The 18,536-nt window shown below is 33.2% G+C and overlaps 2 protein-coding genes across 3 annotated transcripts; both read right to left on the bottom strand.

The window, feature by feature from the left end:
- Positions 1-1,204: 1,204 nt before the first annotated feature.
- On the bottom strand, positions 1,205-5,047 carry LOC113871542. The gene is made up of 4 exons (XM_027508636.1): positions 4,876-5,047; positions 4,389-4,456; positions 2,417-4,142; positions 1,205-1,887 (listed from the first exon to the last, which is right to left on the bottom strand). Exons 1-4 carry the CDS (start codon positions 5,045-5,047, stop codon positions 1,205-1,207), a joined length of 2,649 nt encoding a protein of 882 aa, XP_027364437.1.
- An 8,532-nt stretch (positions 5,048-13,579) lies between these two features.
- On the bottom strand, positions 13,580-18,536 carry LOC113871219 (probable leucine-rich repeat receptor-like protein kinase At2g33170). 2 transcript variants are annotated; one of them, XM_027508157.1, is made up of 3 exons: positions 17,956-18,536; positions 14,736-17,712; positions 13,580-14,340 (listed from the first exon to the last, which is right to left on the bottom strand). In XM_027508157.1, the coding sequence occupies exons 2-3, from the start codon at positions 17,695-17,697 to the stop codon at positions 13,955-13,957; spliced, it is 3,348 nt and encodes a 1,115-aa protein (XP_027363958.1). In that variant the 5' UTR covers positions 17,698-17,712; positions 17,956-18,536; the 3' UTR covers positions 13,580-13,954. The 2 variants fall into 2 exon arrangements, with proteins under 2 accessions (XP_027363958.1, XP_027363960.1); XM_027508159.1 differs by having other exon boundaries at positions 14,099-14,245.

Below are 18,536 nucleotides of genomic sequence, written 5' to 3'. Positions count from 1 at the left end.
TAAAGGAGTTAAAATTCAGTCAAATTGTTCACAAACTAGTTAAAGCCATCCAAAAATAATGTAAAGCCGAGTTGAGCTAGTCAATTTATAAACATTATTTTTAGGATGTTTATTTTTTAACAATATTTTAATCCTTTTATTTAAAAAAAATCTTCTATATCATATTTATTTTATGAATTACTATTAATTAGCCATTTATTATTATAATTTTTTAATCTTATAAGACATATAATATAATCTTTTATGTTAATTAAAAATTTTATTTAGTTTAGTTTCCTTCTAATTTTATCTGAATTTATGTTAAATATACTGTATAATATTTAAAGAATATATCTTCAGTTATTACTAATATAAATCAGAGTTAACTTACGATTGAATTAATAGAATTGTGGAGTAATATTATTAATGTTCCATTCATTAGTTTAATTTAAAGATAAACTATATTTGTGTAATAAATGTGCAATTTAGTTTTTTTGTAAGGTAGAGAGTGATAAGAAAAGAAAAGAGAGAAAGCGGTGATTAGATAAATGGCATGACAGAGAGAGATATAAATGATTTGGTTATAAAAATTTATTATAAAATTAGCATAACTCAATTTACAAACATTGATAAGCATATAGCCTGTGTGACAAGAAATACCCTTATACCAACATCAAGAAATAAAAAGGAGTGAAGCCTACTTGAAATTGGTAAATGCTAATTAGTTTTGCTCCTATCACTAAAAGGCTGAATGATCCATTCTAGAACCTTTTCCCGGGAACCTCATGAGTCATGATCCTAAGATGAAGAAGAGTTGGTGGTCCTTTCATTATTTGTCTAGGTGGGGCTTTGACCCCACCATTTGTCTCTTCCTAATTATACGGTGGTGGAACAAGAAAACATGGTTTTCTATTCATCAGCATAGACCCTCGGTCACATTATGTGGTGATTAAACTTCCACTTATATCGCAGTCATTGATTATAATAATTCTATTCTATGTATAGATATTGAATTTTGTATAGCTTAGTGAAAGATTTGGACAACTATTCTGCTGTACAATATGCATGACTAATGTACAAGTTCCTCAAATTATTCACTCCCAAAAGGAATTGCACCAGGAAGGTTAACCACTAGAAGCTACATTAAATCTTACATCAAAATTTAATCATGGTTTGAGAAGCAGAAGAATCCGAAGAAAATACCAAGCTAGCAAAATAACTTGTGTTAGGTGTAGATTAATTCCTCCAAAAGATCATCAAAAATCAAGTCATCTAACTCAAGTCCCACACATTCAGAATCAAATTGTAAATTCATCCAGCCATCATATTTTGCTAGATCTTTGCTCACATAGTAATCCAACGATGGGTAAAGCTCAAATGTTGTTGGTGAGTTCAGATTCCAGCTAATAAGTGTCCATACTTTATAGAGTACCCTGTCCCCTGATGGTAATGGATGAATATGGGAGAGAGAAGACAAGGGTCTTGGATAATAATTGTATGATCTCCCAAAAATCTCCAACAATCCTTCATTGATTATGTCAAACAGAAGCAGATGATTACATTGTCCACCTTCATCACTATTACCTGAACAATCAGGATCCAGAAGTAAGCATCCCTCCAATTCTTCATATAATGAAGGATCAACTGGTTGGTTATCAGAATACCATATTCCAAGAGAATCATGGGCAGTGAATCCAGAGAGATCCAAAACCTTTCTCACATAATTAAATGCAGCTTCATTACTTGCATCCACTTCAATACATGGAATTTCATAGTTGAACTCCTTGCTTAGAGCTCCCAATTTCTGAAAATTCTCAACCAACTCAGATTGATCCATTTTAGCCTCTTCTTTTTCAGCCATACCATCCAATCCATCATCTGGCCCTGGCTTTAATTCTGTATCTGATTCTGTATAACCATCAACATCAGAGGAGTCAAATAAGACAAGGACCAAAGAAGAGAGTAACAGGTTGTTTTAAGAATCAATATAAGTAGAATCTACAAGACTAGCCGTGTAACTACATTCAGGTTGTAAGTTTATATAGGAAATTTGAAGATTTAATTTTGAAAATAAATGAACAATTCAAAGTAAAATATTTAAGCTGATCAATCATTCGCAGAAACACCAAGTTAAAGCGATATTCCTCGTTACAAACTTTAAGCATTCCAAGTATCTAATGTGAAATGGGACTACAAATACAGGACTTCCTCCACATTGATAGTGACAATCCAACACTTTAAAAAATAAAAGTCCATTCCAGTTCCAAGCATGTGACTTATACAGCAATTTGTATGCTAAAAGCCTAAAACATTTTCACCACACCACCATCCTTTCTATACCTGAACACAACTCATTCCAGCGTATAAAACTATTAGACAAGTGTAAGAACTTAATGATGTATTAAAATATTTAGAGCATGAAATGGACCGAAAATACCTTCTATGTTTAAGTTCTCAAGGTCAAATGTAACATCTAGGAAGCTGCTGTCAGAAGAGAAGGCTGAGATTGTTTCTACTGGCATAGTAGTAGACTCTGTTTCACCTCCAATGTCCAGTTCACTCTGTCTCAAGTTATGATCAATTCCTTTGATCTCATCTGCCATGGCCTCATTACTAAAATCAAATCCCGATTTTGAAGCACTCCTGATAAGAAGCTGCTTTTGGTCAGCATTCAAGTTGCTTTCTTGATTTAAGCTATCAGTAAGTGTAGGGGGCAGAAATTGACTCTTTGAGTCATTACTATGATCAAACCCCGTTTGCAGATCAGTGACACATGTGCCTGCGGTTCCATCACCAAATTTCCCAATTGAATTCTGGGGGGATGAAAGAACAGAAGGCTCCTCACTGTGGTGGAAATAAGATTTAAGATTAGGCATTGAAAGAAACCTTTTAATGGATTTTGAGGTCTTTAATGCTGAACTTCTCTCTTCAGTTTTCAATCTCAAGTTCTCAGCCTTAGGATATTTGATTTCACTATTAAAACAAGTTTCATACAACTGAGAATATCTACTAGCTGATGCATTTAGAGATGTAGTCCTCATGGTTGATGGTTGGCGCTTGTTGAAGGATTTAGAAGAGAGATGACTACCAAAACCACTTTTGGCACTCTCTTCACCTTCCTCTTTAATTTTGGGGTCTTTGGATTGGTCATGGATCAACTTCTTTACATTATTGGTAAGCTTCTTTCCATGAGGAATTTTGTCAAGTACAGCATCCATGGTAATGCGATACTTCTCATTCTTACTCTCTTGAATTATATGCTTCATCTTCTTTCGAAGATCCTTGAAGTGCCTAGTTTTCACTTGGTTAGGAACTGGGGATGAAACTGATGAAGAAATTTTATTATACTCTTCATCATATTTATCAACTTTATGTGAAGAACCTGATGATGTGGAGTGTTGGTGAATATCTTCTGAGGACTCTGGCTTGGAATCATTTTGCATGTTACTATGAATTTGTAATTCACTCCCTTTATCCTTGAACCAATCATCTACCATTTGGTTTAAGAGTTGGCCTGTTTCAGTGTCTTTGCTTCCTGATGAAGAGCCTATAGGAAATGAGATAGATTTGGTTCTTCTTGTTTTGCCGCGTAAAGATTGTTCAGTATGAGTGTGGAATGGCATAGGAGAGCCTGGATCCTGTATATATTTCAACAGAAAGTCCTTGTTTGTGTTGATAACATCCAAAGCATCAAGAAAATCCTTGAAAAGATGGGGTGAAGCATCAGTTGTAAGTATCTTCGCATTCATCGATTTCTCTTCTGGCAATCCTTGATTAGGACATTTAAAGTGCTTATGAACTTTGCTTTGTTCCGAAATGTCACTGGAAAAAGCTGTGCCACAGTGCACACATTTGTCATTGTTGGCAATTGGCTTCTCAGAGAAAACTGGTGACAATACCTCCAATGTGCCAGCTGCAAGATGGTTTTGAAAGGTTTCTAGCACTGGTTCAGGGCTCTCAACAGTTAATAGTAATTCACTCAGTGGATCAACTTCCAACTGGTGAACAGATTTGGCACGAGCTACATCTGACTTTGCTGGGCAAGTTGAGCTTCTCTTATGTCTAATCTTCTTTTTGTATGTATCTTCATGAAGAAGTGATTTTAATCGAGATTTGATAGAATGTTTTGTGGGTGGGGTGGAGTGTACCACCTTTCCTTCAACCTGGAAAACTTTAAATTAGATACTACTTTCAATATGTTCCCTTTATGAACATAATGTTCAAAAATAAGAATCTAAAGGCTCTAAAATGCCAGATGAGTTTAACCGAAAATTAAATATTTTAAATGGGATAAAGAAAAATTATATGGTTGATGATAAGTTGACACACAATAGCCACTAGGACTAAAACCAAAACAAACAACTACCCAAGAATAAATGAAAGCAACCAAATTATTATCCTGTACTTACATTAGACAATGCTGGATTACAATGTTCTGGCATAGTATCAATAACAGAATCATCAGAAGTTTCAGCTCCTGTAAAGTGAGAGACACTTTGACATTTATGAAGTGGAAAGAGAAACTTTGTGACATATCACCAGCAGAATAAAGAATGCCCGAACAAATACTTAGAATAAACTACTAGTTTCAAATTTTCTTTTGCAATCTCATAGGCTATTTAGGCTCACAAACACAATAATAGACCAATACACATACACAGTTATATACATAGATAAAATACAATAAATAAATTGGCTTTAGTTAAGTATATATAGAGCAATATTTATCGGTACCCGTAAGTTAAAGAATCAATAAATAAATTGTTTTACTTAGAAGCACGCTGGGAGTATACTAAAAATCAAGAGTGTATTATTATACTTTTTAATTATTTAACTAATGTCTCAATGCAAATACTGGTTAGTTATCCATATCTATAGAACAAAGTGTACTCTTACTTGCATCATTTCTTCCACCACCATGCCTCCTGTGTGTAAGCCTTCTCTTGACATGACGCCAATGATGGTACTTAATAATATGAAGAATTCCCCATACACGTCCTGGATGAGTAGGATGACTACTATTTCCATTAGACATTCCACTCTCTTTCTCCCGAATTCGCTTTCCCATAGCTACCCAGATTCAATGTGATGATTGATTTACGTGATCTAGTGACTCTAGTTTATGATAATTCCAGCTTAATAAACCTGATCCATGTCACTCAACAATTATCAAGAATTAGATGAACAAGCAATTCTACATTTTTAGCATCACTAGCTTATACAGATTATTACATTCAGCATTTTGGATCCTGCCTTTGACAGAAATTTGCATAAAATTCAGTTTCAGGTGGAACAACAATAAATTCCCAAAACTGATATAGATCAAGTTAACAAACCTGTATAATATAATTAATAAGAATTACTATTGCATAATTTAGAGTTCAATGTTTGTTATATATAAAAAACAAGAGAGAATAAAGAAGAAGAAACCTTATTCCCAATATACAATCATTTTATCGTATGTGGCCAGAGAAATATAAGTAATTTCCCAGAATTCTTGAGGTCAGAAAATTGCATAGTAGCTAAGGAAAAATAATTGAATGAAACAGAAAAACCACGATACATTATAAATTTTCAAGTGTAATTTAGAATTTTCTTACATATTATCACCACTAAAAATTATGTACCATTAACGTTTGTGTGTTAATCCTTTGCATTAGCAATTTCGATATCTCTGTCTACGATCATAGAACAAACATTACCTCACCGTTTCCATCACCAGAACCGAAAAACTTGGGCTTGTACAAGGATGAATTTGTGTCGATAGAGAAAAAGAAAGCGACAAATAAAAAAAAATGCTAGTTCTATAATTCTAGTGATGACACATGACAAATAACCTAAGTGGCGTAAAATTCATCTTAAAAAAGTAAAGAATGCAATTTAAAAATCTACCTTATTTATTGTTAATTCTAAGATTGGTTCTAATCTTAAAAGAGAGAGATTAAAAAGGTAGCCAAAGAAAGAAAGTGTCCACTCCATTAAATCCCGGATTCTTTTCCTTTCTAATAAACTCAAAATGCACTATTATTTATGCTAGCCAATTGCATGCTTATCCAACATGAAAATTAATTTTGTTGGAAATAAATAAATAAAGTTCCGTAATAGAAAATCTTAAAATTAATTACTTTAAGATAAATATTTTATTAAATATTAGTTTTGGTAGACACAAGCTTAAGTCTTTTTGACAAATATTTGATAAATTATTATATTAGTTCAATTTTTTTGATTTTAGATCGGAATATGAATTTAGTCGCGGCACGTGTTATACTATTTTAATATGGTTCATAGGTGAATGTTCTTTTTGTGGGTATGTGAGCTTCCCACAAACAAACCATATCCATTCTTATTTTAATTTTTGAACTTATAACAACAATCTTTCATCATCCTCCACTTGTGAAACAACACAAACAATCAACATCTATCCATACAAATAGAACACCTAAATATTTATTCCATCACTGTGCATTTGCTTCTTATTTAAGAAAATCAATGTCCCTACAAGAATCCTAAACTGGTATTAACACATACACATTCCAAAATATCAAGATGCAAACCTATTATACAACACTAATAGACAACAATCTTAGACTCAACTCATTTGTATCCTTTACTATATATGATGCATGGATACGAATGCGTGCATATGTGATCCAATTCCTCAAACCTAAACTAAGGAAATATTTTTTGGACATTTTTTATATGTAATAAAATTTATTATAAATCACGATTTCCTCAAATCTAAGTCATTATCATTATAAATCACTACTCTGAGAAATGATATTCTTATAAAAAATTATTTTATAACAACTTATACAAAAGTACAAAAAGACAAAACGCTTTTTATAACTTTAGAATGAATATCTTTTTAATTAATAAAATAAGTAATAACACGATTTTATCCTTTGGTAATATCATATCTCAAACACTATCTATTGCCTCCAAGCAAAAATAGTGCGTGTCAATCTCATTCCTCCTTGAGCATCATCTATAAAGAATTGAAATAAGCAATGAGAGAATCATAAACATATCCACTGCAATAAGTAAAGTAGATGCAAGTAGCAAGTAAATAACTACTTTACTTCCTACTTTTGTTATCACCTTTTTTTACGTTTTGTCCCTTCAATTTTTTAAACTTTACTTTAATTTTTAACTTTATAAAAAATAGTAAAATATTTTTCACTTTAATATTTTTTTATTGATAAAAGGTAATAAAAACACAAAAGTAAACAAAATGTAAATAAAATGTACTATGTTTTATAAAATTAGAAACTAAAGTGAATTATTATGATAAAAATGAAAAAAATCAACAAAAAGCTTATTACTAAAATTAACATGATTTAATTAATGTAACCTGTGTTCATGAGTAATTTGAGATATTTTTATAATATGTGAAATTAGAATACTCAGCTTCAATTGAAAAAGAAAAATGAAACACCTAACAATGGGTCTTCCCAAACCAATAACTACAACATTGTTCCTTTTATTTTAGCGTGATGGTAAGGTTATAATATCCTCTTTTCATTTTTTGGTAAATTATGTTTGTTCAATATTAAGTAGTATTAGAGTGCACTTAGAAGAGAGTATAAAGAATTTCTGGAAGAATTTTGGTACAAGGATTTCTCACTCAAGCGAGATATGCCTCGCTCAAGCAAGACAGATATTTTAGAATGGGGCGTTCTGAAGCAATCTCACTCAAGCAAGGTAGGCCTTGCTCAAGCGAGAAGGGATAGGGTTGCCTTAATTGTCCTCTCGCTCAGGTGAGAAGGAAAGCTCGCCCAAGTAAGATGGAGCTCGCTCAGGCAAAGTGTCACAGAGAAATCTGGAACTCTCTGGACTTGTCCTCACTCAGGTGAGAATACCTCTCGCTCAAGCGAGGATATCAGAAAAATCATTGTCTAATTAGTTCACTCAAGCGAGGTGTGCTTGCTCAAGCGAGGTGTGCTCGCTCAAGCAAGATCGCGCGAGTTTGAAGGGTATTTAAGAATTTCTACGTTGAGAAATTTTATTTCTCACCAAAATCACTTCTCTTTCTCTAATATCTCTCTATTCTCTCCCTCTCCTATCTTAGAGAAACCCTCAATACTTATGGAATCTCTGCTAAATTGGGGCTCTAACGTCCATTCTTCTCGAATCTGAGTAAGTTTCTGGGGTTAAACCTTCGAATCTAGTTTCTATTTTTGAGTTTTTCCTCCTTCTATTAGTAATCTATATTGTGACGTTAGAAAGAACTCTAGTTCTCGAAAAGTTTCATTGATTGAAGCGTGGAGTTTCTCTTAGAGCTCACAAAGAACTTAGTGTTTAGACTCATTTCCAAGTAAGGGGAGTATTCTCGAGCCTTAGTCGTATCTCTATATGTAATAACCCTATAAGAATCTGAGTAACCTATTTCGGTAATAAATCTATGAGATTTTATGAAAACATAAGGTAAAAGTATATTTTTGGTATAAAAAAAAGTATTGGGTTTGTTTGGAAATATATGAGTTAAGTGATGAAAGAGAGAGAATACTAAACTCTAGGTTAGAAGACCTTATTGGAACTGAGAAAATATTACAAGTGTTAAGTATTATGAGATTCCACGATTTGGGTTGAGTCTGAAGGTGTTCGACCCCAGCGTATTTTGTGATAAGGTGTTACTGTATTATCAATGTTTTGTTGAAATATTATGAATATGATGATTGTGTGAAATTAGTGCTAATTTATTTTTGTATGACAAATGTGTAATGAAGTAATATAACATAGTAAATGTACTGAATTGTATGATGATTTGGTACAGTTTGAGTTGATGTATTGAAATAAGAAATTTAAGGATTATTTGAATATAATGAAGTTTAGGGAATATTGGGAAGAAGAAGAAACATATTAATGTATGAATAAGAGTTTGGTTGGTATAGATATGAATTACTGAATATGTTTTGATGGATATTCTAATGAGAAAAAAGGATGGAAATTATAACAGTAAATATAAATATATGAGTTTGACCTCTGGAAACGATGTGATATAAAAAGTAATGATATGTATAATGGACAGAAAAAAGGAATACTAGTATGTGTATTTACAAATACACCGATTGATGCGATTATGATATTTAAGTTATAGTACATCAATGGATGAGATTATAACTCATATGTTATAATATATCGATTAGTGTAGTTGCTACATATGAATAGTATAATGTGATGTGCCACAGTTGAGATATGGTATGGATAATTTAGGGATACAATGGATATAGGGTCTGGAGTTGATTGTGTAAATATGGGGAAATGAGAGTGGTAAATGCAATTCACTGATGTGTACACATTGTAAAAGTGAGAAGCATTTATAGGCCTCGCGCTCATTTCTTGACTGACTCTATACCATTGTTTGGAAGGCTGTGAACGCACGCGTTGTATCCGTGTGTGGTTTGGCTCACTAACGACTATTCATGCTGCGTAAGTCCTTCGTAACTAGAGAGAGTACGTTGGCAGTGATTTAGGGGCCCGAGAATACCTAAAGTACCGTTGGATTGGTGAAATATTCGGATGAAAATGAATAAAGTGTAAAGTGATGTGGCACGAAATTATGGAGTAGATGATATTTGGTTAAGTGGAAAGTGATATGTTTCTATGTCTTATGATTGTATGTTTGATTGATAAATTAAGTCCGGAGGAAATTGGTGTGAATGGGTTAATTAATTCTCAAGAATAATAGAAACTATAATGCATGTGTATGCTAGAAGAAATTTAGAATGTATGAACTTTGAATAGAAATTTTAGTAATGTATTGAAATTAATATGATAAAGTAGAATGAACTGAATAATTGAGTTATAGTATTATACAATGAGAAATAGATGTTAATTAGTCAAATGACAACTGAATTTGTTAGAAATGAAAAGTATTTGACTTATTGTATGCATTGTTTTCTTTATATTATAATTTAAGATTTAGTGGGTAAGGGATGCTCACCCTTATAACTATTTTTCAGGTAAAGAAGGTTTGTTCGTTCTAGAGTCATATCTGCAAGGAATGGTAGGAAAGGGATGCTCTAAAGAGTTTAATGTATTTACTGAAGAATTGTAAAGATATTCATGAATATTTTCTATTCAAAGTCATTTACTCTACGTAATTATATTGATGAAAGTTTTAATTTGGAGTTAAAGATTTTGATAAAATTTGATGAGAATAATTATTAATGTGATTGTTTAGATTGTTTTAAAATTGAGAATTGAGAGTTTTGAAATGTATATATGAGGTTTAAATTTTTCACCTTTTCTTCAAATTAGAATCTAAGCATTTAGAAACATTTTCTACATTCATCTATCTTTTATCCATTTTTATAAATTAATTTATAACATTTGCATATTTTTATAAGAGAAAATAGATTAATGAGGGAATGATGTTACAAAGGTCATATCATTCGAGCTATTTTTTCATACTTTCTTGGGAGTCTTGAGTCCAAATTCTTCTTCCTAAAAGGAAGAACATAAAATTCTTCTTCCTTCTTTTTCCTAGTTCTTCTTCCTCAATGCACCAAAACTTACTTCATTTTTAATTTTCACGTAGTAATCATTAGATTTATTGAATTTCTCAATATAAAATTTATATGAAGATATTATGATATCTACAACAGGCCTAAGGAAAACTAGGCTTTGATATTAATTATTATGACGGAAAAAAAATAATAGAAAGAAGCGTAACACATAAAAATTAAAGTGGTTCAGTTAAAATAAATTATGTCCATATGAATTATATCCATGAATACAAAATATAAAATATTATCTTAAAAAAAAGGTCTTTTTAGTTTTTAAAGCTCACGAACATAATTCCTTGCAACTTACTATAACAATCTACATTTTCGTTACAATTCATTAAAATTTATTAGAAAAAAATTTGAGTGGTATACTTGGTAAAACGCCTTGTCCTTATTTCAGGCAAGTAAAAGATGATGTATACTTGGTATACATCAGTCTCACAGCTCCTTCTCGAGCAGTAAGAGCTCCCTCTGTCCTCTGATTCTATGCTTAATATACTCGCTCTTCAAGGATTCACTTGGACCACTGTTTGTTAAATGCAGTGGATTTCTTTCATGTCTCAAGCACTACCGTCCTATGACCCTTCCTGTTGCACTGAATCCCTTGTTTCAATTGATTATGTTGCAATTAGGAAGGGCTTAGATATTAATTATTTTATTAGTTACAGAAAGTAAAATCGTTGTACATTAAATTATTCTCTTGTAATGGATTCTTAATCATTCACTTGTGTGTATAAGCTTTTTGTTGTCAAGAAAAATAATCTTCAATAGTAATTATGTTATGTGGCTGTGTTGCTTAGAATTTTTATTTTTGTTTACAAAAGATAAGCACAAAAGTAGCCTTTTAAGATGACTCCCATGGAGTCAGCTAAAAGATAGCCTTGCAGATAGCTTGCTTTGATTTGATTGATTAGGATAATCAATTAACATAAATGTATTCAATAAATAATGTCCAACATTTTCAAATTGATTAAGTTTTCCAGATTGACAAACCTTTTAAATACATTGATAGACCAAAGTTTTCAAAAATAGTTGTTCCATTTTAAAGTTGAAATTTGGCACCTGTTCTTAAAGACTTCTTTTCCTTTTTTCTTTATGGGCGTTGTTCATCTTGTAGTGTGGTGAAGCTTGGCGATCACATTTTTGCTTTCAATTTTACCAGTAATATTGTTTAAATTTAAATAAGAATATTTTAATTTAGCCTCCTGCACGTAATATCCTCTCTGGAACAATGGAATATGCTAACTCAGCCCCATGTGTTGTTCTGATTTTTATTTTATTTTTTCATATACCTTCCATTAATTTATTCCATTTTATGTACCATCGTCAGAAAAATTTAATTTCATTTAACTTATTTATATCTATACATACATTATTATATAAAACACTGTACATCTAAAAAAATTAAATGTCACCCGTCAGTTTATATGATTTTTTTCCCCAAACCCATACGTTGTTTCATAAATTAATTAAATTAAGTGATAAAATAAAGTTTATCCTATTCAATGATAATAAATAAATTATTCTCGATGTTACGATATCATATAAAATAAAATAAAATCATATGTTGTCAAAAAGAGATAAGTGCTTATTTTTCTTTCTCTTATATATATATTTTAATCCAAACAAAGTGAGCAACTTAAATTTTGCGTCAAAGAAAGAAATACTTTTTTATTAAGTTATGAAAGCAAACAAAAGAGATGGACATATCAACAAAATTTTGTTGGCGAATCAGACAAAACAAACCAAAAGAATTTATGATTATTTTGTTAAAAGGCTGATATAATTGCAATATAAAAGTATTAATAATAGTTTGATTTGAATAGTTCAAATCAAAGTGGTCCATCAAGTTTGCTTAAAATAAGTTGCTTTTGCTTCAATCGATAGTATATTGACTAAAAAGCACATAAAACAAAATATCCAAAAAAAATACTTCCACCGAAATTAAGTATTGAATAAAGGACACCCACATGCAGTAAACTTAAAAATGTCACTGATAGATGCATGGAATTCTATAATGCCAACCCAAGAGCATATCAATGCAAGTAAAGAAATTAGTTTTTTCTTTCCTTTATTCAGAAGTCACCTTAATTTTACTTATATTTCATTTCAAAATAATAGTTCAAGCAATGGATTAGCTTCTAAGCATGTGTTTAGCAATATAATGAAATGGAAAATACTATACCCAGCCATAATTCTTTTGTTAGAAATTTTCGTCATATTAATATATTAATAATAACTCTTGGATACAGAAATGTACAACCACTTTAATTGATCAAATAATCACTCTCAAATCTTCACAAATTCTGACTGAATTTTGTGAACCTTTTGTATTGTGGCATAATCTTGATAAAATCAACTTCTGGACAAGGATTAATCATAAATTTGAAAGTAAATTCTATTTTCTAAATTTAAATCAACTTAGTGGTGTTCTTTTCTTTGAGCCACTTAATCCATGTGTATATTATGGTGCAGTTTTTCCTTAATTTTAGTGGTAACTTTACTCTTCTGGCAAAAGTTTTAACAGTGGTTATAACATAGATACAGTGACACAAGTGAAAGGATTAATATAATATAGATATTTAGATAAAGTGTGCTTCGAGAAATTATATAATTACAAGAATGTAAGGAGTACTTTAGAATTTATTCCAAAAAATAATATTATTAGAAACAATCATAAAAAATTGGAAGGTTGTATGTGATTGAGAGCAGTAAAGCTATAGAAGCGCATAAAACAATTGGAAGGTTGGACTGCACAACTATATTTCTTTCTCCACCCATATTATGGTTACATGTAGATTTGATATGACAATACAATCTAAACTCATGCAGGGTAGTGATTAGGACACATCTTTGTCGGAAATTTATGGGGATGAAACACAGAAATTACATTAAAATAAAGGTTTTGAGGAATTGAATGTGTCCTAGTAAATAACATCTTCAGCATCCATGAAATATATTGCATGATAAACTATAGCAATTTGATGGGAGGCATACTGTCTGAAAATTCAACTGCAAAGTTTCATCAGTATAATCAATATCCAAACAACAACTTCTAAAAGAAATCTAAAAGCCGGGTCCCAATTCAATGAAAAAAAATTCACTAAAATACATTAAAATGAAAATTAATCAATTGTTCACTAATCAGTTCAATGAGACTTGCAACATGTAATATGAACAACTCATATTTATTATCCTTCCCTATCTCCCATAACATAACCTCCACGATACACATTTAATGGTAACTCCCAACTATACAATAAAGTTACTATATATACTGAATTCCAAAAGAAGATACAGAGACTTGAAATTAATAAAGACTGCTATGATGTTAAGTCTATTGGCATAAGCCATAATGGAGTGAAAGAATGTACAAGAATCATCTCCTACTTTCTCTTGTGGGAAAGAAAAATGAGCAGAAAAAAAATCATTTTTGTTAACAAAATGTCAAGAAGTTGCATACTTCTTCACATGCCATCTTTGGAAGGAAGATCATGGTATGTTTGAGTGAGTGTTAAGTTTCCTTCTCGCTCATTGGACTCAATGAGCATCAACACAACTTCTCTCATGGATGGCCTCTTAGAAGGAGATACACTTGTGCATAGTAAAGCAAGTTTCAAAACAGTGATCATGTGATTCACGGTGGTTTGGTCTTCAAGATCCACACGATTGTCAAGTATCCCTGGTGTCAATGTGTTGTTATGGTCCCGGATATGGTTTCTTACCCATGTCACAAGATCACCTCCTTGCTCCAGTGGCTGAACTGGAGTTCTTCCAGTTAGCAATTCCAATAGCACAACACCATAACTATATATGTCACACTTTTCTGTGACCTTCATGGTATATGCATATTCTGCCATACAGGATAAAATGGTTCACCAAACAGTAATTCACAACTAATCAAGTTTAGTCTCCTAAGGTGTTGAATACATGGTGCAGAAAAAAGTGAAACTCTAAGAAACATAACTTGTGATATATACCAAATGACACGAACAAAATCCATGTGGCATATGATTTTCATTTTTTTAAAACATTTTTCCATGAGGACTAATCTAGTGTCATCTTAGAAATGAGGATGCAAAATTCAAGGATGTGATTCATGTGAAAATTTCTATTGTCATGTAAATCGTAATAAGAACTCAATAATATGATCTGCCTAGACAGGCCACACTATCTGTCAAAACAATATAAAAAGTGAAGAAGAAAGCTTGTGCTGCATTAACTGATTATTACAAAACAGGAGCTTACCAGGAGCAATATAGCCATAAGATCCAGCAACTGCAGACATAGATTTTGACTGTGGCATGTCAATCACTTTTGCTAAACCAAAATCACCAACATGGGCCTCAAAATTTTCATCCAGCAGAATGTTGTTAGACTTTATATCGCGATGTATAATCTTTGGCTTGCAGTCATGATGCAAGTAAGCAAGGCCCTCAGCAGCTCCAAGAGCAATCATGAACCGAGTTGGCCACTCCAGATTACATGCAGAACCATGCAACAGTTCACCTAAGCTACCTCTTTCCATGTACTCATAAAGCAGAAGATTGGAACCCTGGTGATAGCAAAAGCCATACAACTTCACTATATTTCGATGCCTTATCCTTCCCAGAGTCAATATCTCAGCCCTGAAACTATTCTCAATGTTGTTGCCTTCCCTATTAGATGCTAACTTCTTAACAGCAATGGTCTTACCAGACTTCATCACTGCCTTATAAACTGTTCCACATGCTCCCCTACCAATAACATAACTCTCATGAAATCTTTTTGTAGCTTCAACAAGATCTTGGAATGTGAAACCTTCCTTTGGAGGAGGGAAATAGTTATCTGAATCTGGTGAGGGAGGCTCAGTGCCTCCATAGGAATCAATAGACTCCCTAGGACGCCTCATAAAATATAAAATAACTAAAATTAGAATGAGAGAAACACCACCAACAGAAGCTGCAATGATCATGACTATTTTAGCGCGTGCAGAGTCAATACCTTTCCTTGACTGGTCAGAGTGAGAAGCTGGATTGGTGTTGCAGTCACCAAGAGGTGCACCACAGAGGCCATTGTTACCACCAATAAAGCTGCTTAGAGCCATACTTTGGAAAATCTTAGTGGAAGGAATAGGCCCAGAGAGGTTATTGTATGAGAAATTGCACCCCAGCAAACTTGATAGCTCTTCAAATGTGCCAGGAATTTCACCATCCAAATGGTTATTATTGAGAAAGAGATACTCAAGCATGTTGAGATTGCCAAGCTGAGATGGTATTCTTCCAGAAAGATTATTGTAACTGAGATCCATTGCAATTTGCAAGCTTGAAAGAGAACCCATCTGAGGAGGTATTTCACCAAAAAACAAATTGCCATCCATCAACAACCAGTTCAAATGAGACAGGTTGCCTAATGCTGCAGGAATGTATCCAGACAGCTTATTGTTTGAAAGCTTGAGAATCTCCAAGTGCTCAAGTACTCCAATCTCACCTGGCAAGGAACCAGTGAAGTTATTCTGACTGAGATCAAGCCTCTGGAGCCTTTGACACCTAAAAATTTCATGTGGTATTCTTCCACTGAAAAGATTTGATGAAACATTAAAGGTCACCAGTTGAGATAGATTTCCTATTTCCTTAGGCAACTCCAATGTGAAGTAATTGTTTGCAATATGAAGCCTTTGCAATTTGAGGCATTTCCCTATCTCAGGAGGGAGTGGACCACTGAACCTGTTCTCATTCAAATCAATGGCAGTCAAGTTCTCCAGCTTACACAATTCTGAAGGGAAGCCACCAGTAAGGCCATTTCCAAGCAACAACAACTGTGCCAATGATTCACAGTTTAGTATCCCGGTTGGTATGTTTCCAGAAAGACGATTAGATGCCAAATTCAACAACATCAACCGAGAATTTCCGCATAGATGAGGAGGTATTCTTCCTGCCAAGTTGTTGTCAGAGAAATCAACAACCCAGAGAGGACTACGAAGTCCAAGTCCTTGAGGAATAACACCACTTAAGGAGTTGTCAAAAAGCTGCAACTGATACATTTTAGTCAAATACTGGAAGCCAAGTGGTATTGGACCTGTAAGATTGTTTATGGACAGGTCAAGTTTAGTGAGGTTTCTCAAGCTACTAAACTCATTTGGTATAACACCAGTTAGCTGGTTCTCAAAGAGAAAGAGCAAACTTAGACCACTTATTTTGCCAAACTCTGAAGGGATACCACCTATTAATGAATTCTCTGAGAAATCAATGTCTAAACATGAAGAAAGATTTCCAATTTCCCTTGGAATGGTTCCATTCAACTTATTTCTGTAAAGATATAACCACCTCAATGATTTGAGGTTCCCAATCTCCTTAGGTATAGAACCAACGAGATTATTACTATATAAAGCAAGGGTCTCAAGGCTGCTACAATTCCCAATCTCTCTAGGAATAAGTCCTGACAACTGGTTCCCCCACAAAACCAGTTCTTTTAAGCTGTCAAGCATTCCAATCTCACTTGGTAACTCCCCTCCTATCTGATTTTGTGCAAGACCAAGGCGTACTAAGCTCTTACATCCACTAATTTCCTTTGGCAAACTACCAGTAATGTTATTTGCCCCAGCTCTGAAATTCACAAGATTCTTAAGGTTTCCAATGGAATTAGGCAATGGTCCTACAAGAAAGTTGCTGTAGGCCACCAACTCAACCAATGAAGACAAGTTTCCAAACTCTTCTGGAATCACACCAGAGAGTTTGTTATTGCAAATATTCAAACTCTCTAAAGCAGACAACTTACCCAATTCAGCAGGAATTGGCCCTTCAAATTGATTGTTGTTCAAGTAAAGATATTCCAAACTCGAGCACTCACCAATCTCCTTGGGGATATTCCCATTAAGCTCGTTGAAAGCAAGATTGAGATTAGTTAGATGGGTTAGACCCCCAATGCTTGAAGCATTTAGAGTTCCAGAAAGATTCATTGAACTCAAATTGAGAGACACAACCACAGGATTATTATTCCTATCATTATAATCATAACTGCAATTCACACCTATCCACCCACATGGAGTTGCATCAGTAAACTTCCAATTTCCCAAAACATTAGATTTATCATCAAGTCCATTCTTAAGCTCAAGGAGGATTTGACCCTCTGTATTCAACCCCGCAGTGCAACAAACAAGTAAAATCAATAGCAGTAAAATAACTGAATACCCTTTTGCCAAAGCTCTCCCCTCCTTGATATCCCCAGACATCTTAATATTCAAGACCTGCAGCACAAGCAAACCATCAATCAGTCATTGTGTAGCCCCAAAATCCATTTTAACTTTCGATTTAAATAAGAAATTTTTTGGCAACCTTTATATTTAACAAAATATCAAAATTCAGAGGTGAAGTAGGCCCAATGAACTTAAAATCATATGTAACAACTCCAATAATCCTAATGAATCAGTTCAAAGGCAAAACCAAAGATACACATGTATATTACACAGGAAGGAAAAACAAAAACATACCTTTCAAATTCTAACCCCACCATCACTCATCAAAAAGGAGATAATAACCAAAGCAGCAAGTCCAACACTTGGGATCAATAAGTCCTTGTGAAGGAAAATTGAGATAGAAGCATGAAGGAAGAGTTAACGAAACTTTAGCCAAAAATAGAATATACCCACCTTGCCTTTTGGCATGAAAAGTGGGGATCTTGGATCTGAAACAGAAAAGGCCAAGATTTTGAGGAGAAAAATCCAAAGGGCTTTGAGAAAGAGGCTAAACTCGAAGTTCAATGAATATTCAGGGGTGGCACTATTGGTGGCCTTTCTCTGTTTGTAGGGGAAGGAATGAATGAGTAAGAAGGATCAATCTTTTTGGAGTGAAGTTTTAATGGCCGACAAAGCATGCTTTCACCTTTCACTTATGGGATCATTTTCAATCTCATTGTCTCTCTCTTAACACCAAAACAAAAGGGTCTTTCTTTCTTTTCTTTGTTGTTGTTTTTGTCAATGTTTTGATGGCAACCTTTTCAAGTGTGATGCAGAAGAGAAAGAAAGAAAAGGTTTTGTGGAGTTTTCTTGGGAAAATTTTTGGTTGTTTTGTT

The sequence above is a fragment of the Abrus precatorius genome, unplaced genomic scaffold, assembly GCF_003935025.1.
Source record: "Abrus precatorius isolate BTA unplaced genomic scaffold, Abrus_2018 Scaffold7, whole genome shotgun sequence".
Lineage (NCBI taxonomy): Eukaryota > Viridiplantae > Streptophyta > Magnoliopsida > Fabales > Fabaceae > Abrus > Abrus precatorius.
This window is presented reverse-complemented; position numbering and strand designations above follow the sequence as displayed.

What these genes read in the sequence shown, in the direction of transcription:
- LOC113871542 (XM_027508636.1), bottom strand. Translation starts at nt 5,047, where the DNA reads ATGGGAAAGCGAATTCGGGAGAAAGAGAGTGGAATGTCTAATGGAAAT. An exon ending in TGGTGGAAGAAATGATGCAA is followed by an intron (nt 4,457 to 4,875) that starts GTAAGAGTACAC and finishes CTCACTTTACAG; the next exon opens with GAGCTGAAACTTCTGATGAT. An exon ending in TGAGAACTTAAACATAGAAG is followed by an intron (nt 1,888 to 2,416) that starts GTATTTTCGGTC and finishes ATGGTTATACAG; the next exon opens with AATCAGATACAGAATTAAAG.
- LOC113871219 (XM_027508157.1), bottom strand. Translation starts at nt 17,697, where the DNA reads ATGTCTGGGGATATCAAGGAGGGGAGAGCTTTGGCAAAAGGGTATTCA. An exon ending in TTATGGCTATATTGCTCCTG is followed by an intron (nt 14,341 to 14,735) that starts GTAAGCTCCTGT and finishes CCTGTATGGCAG; the next exon opens with AATATGCATATACCATGAAG.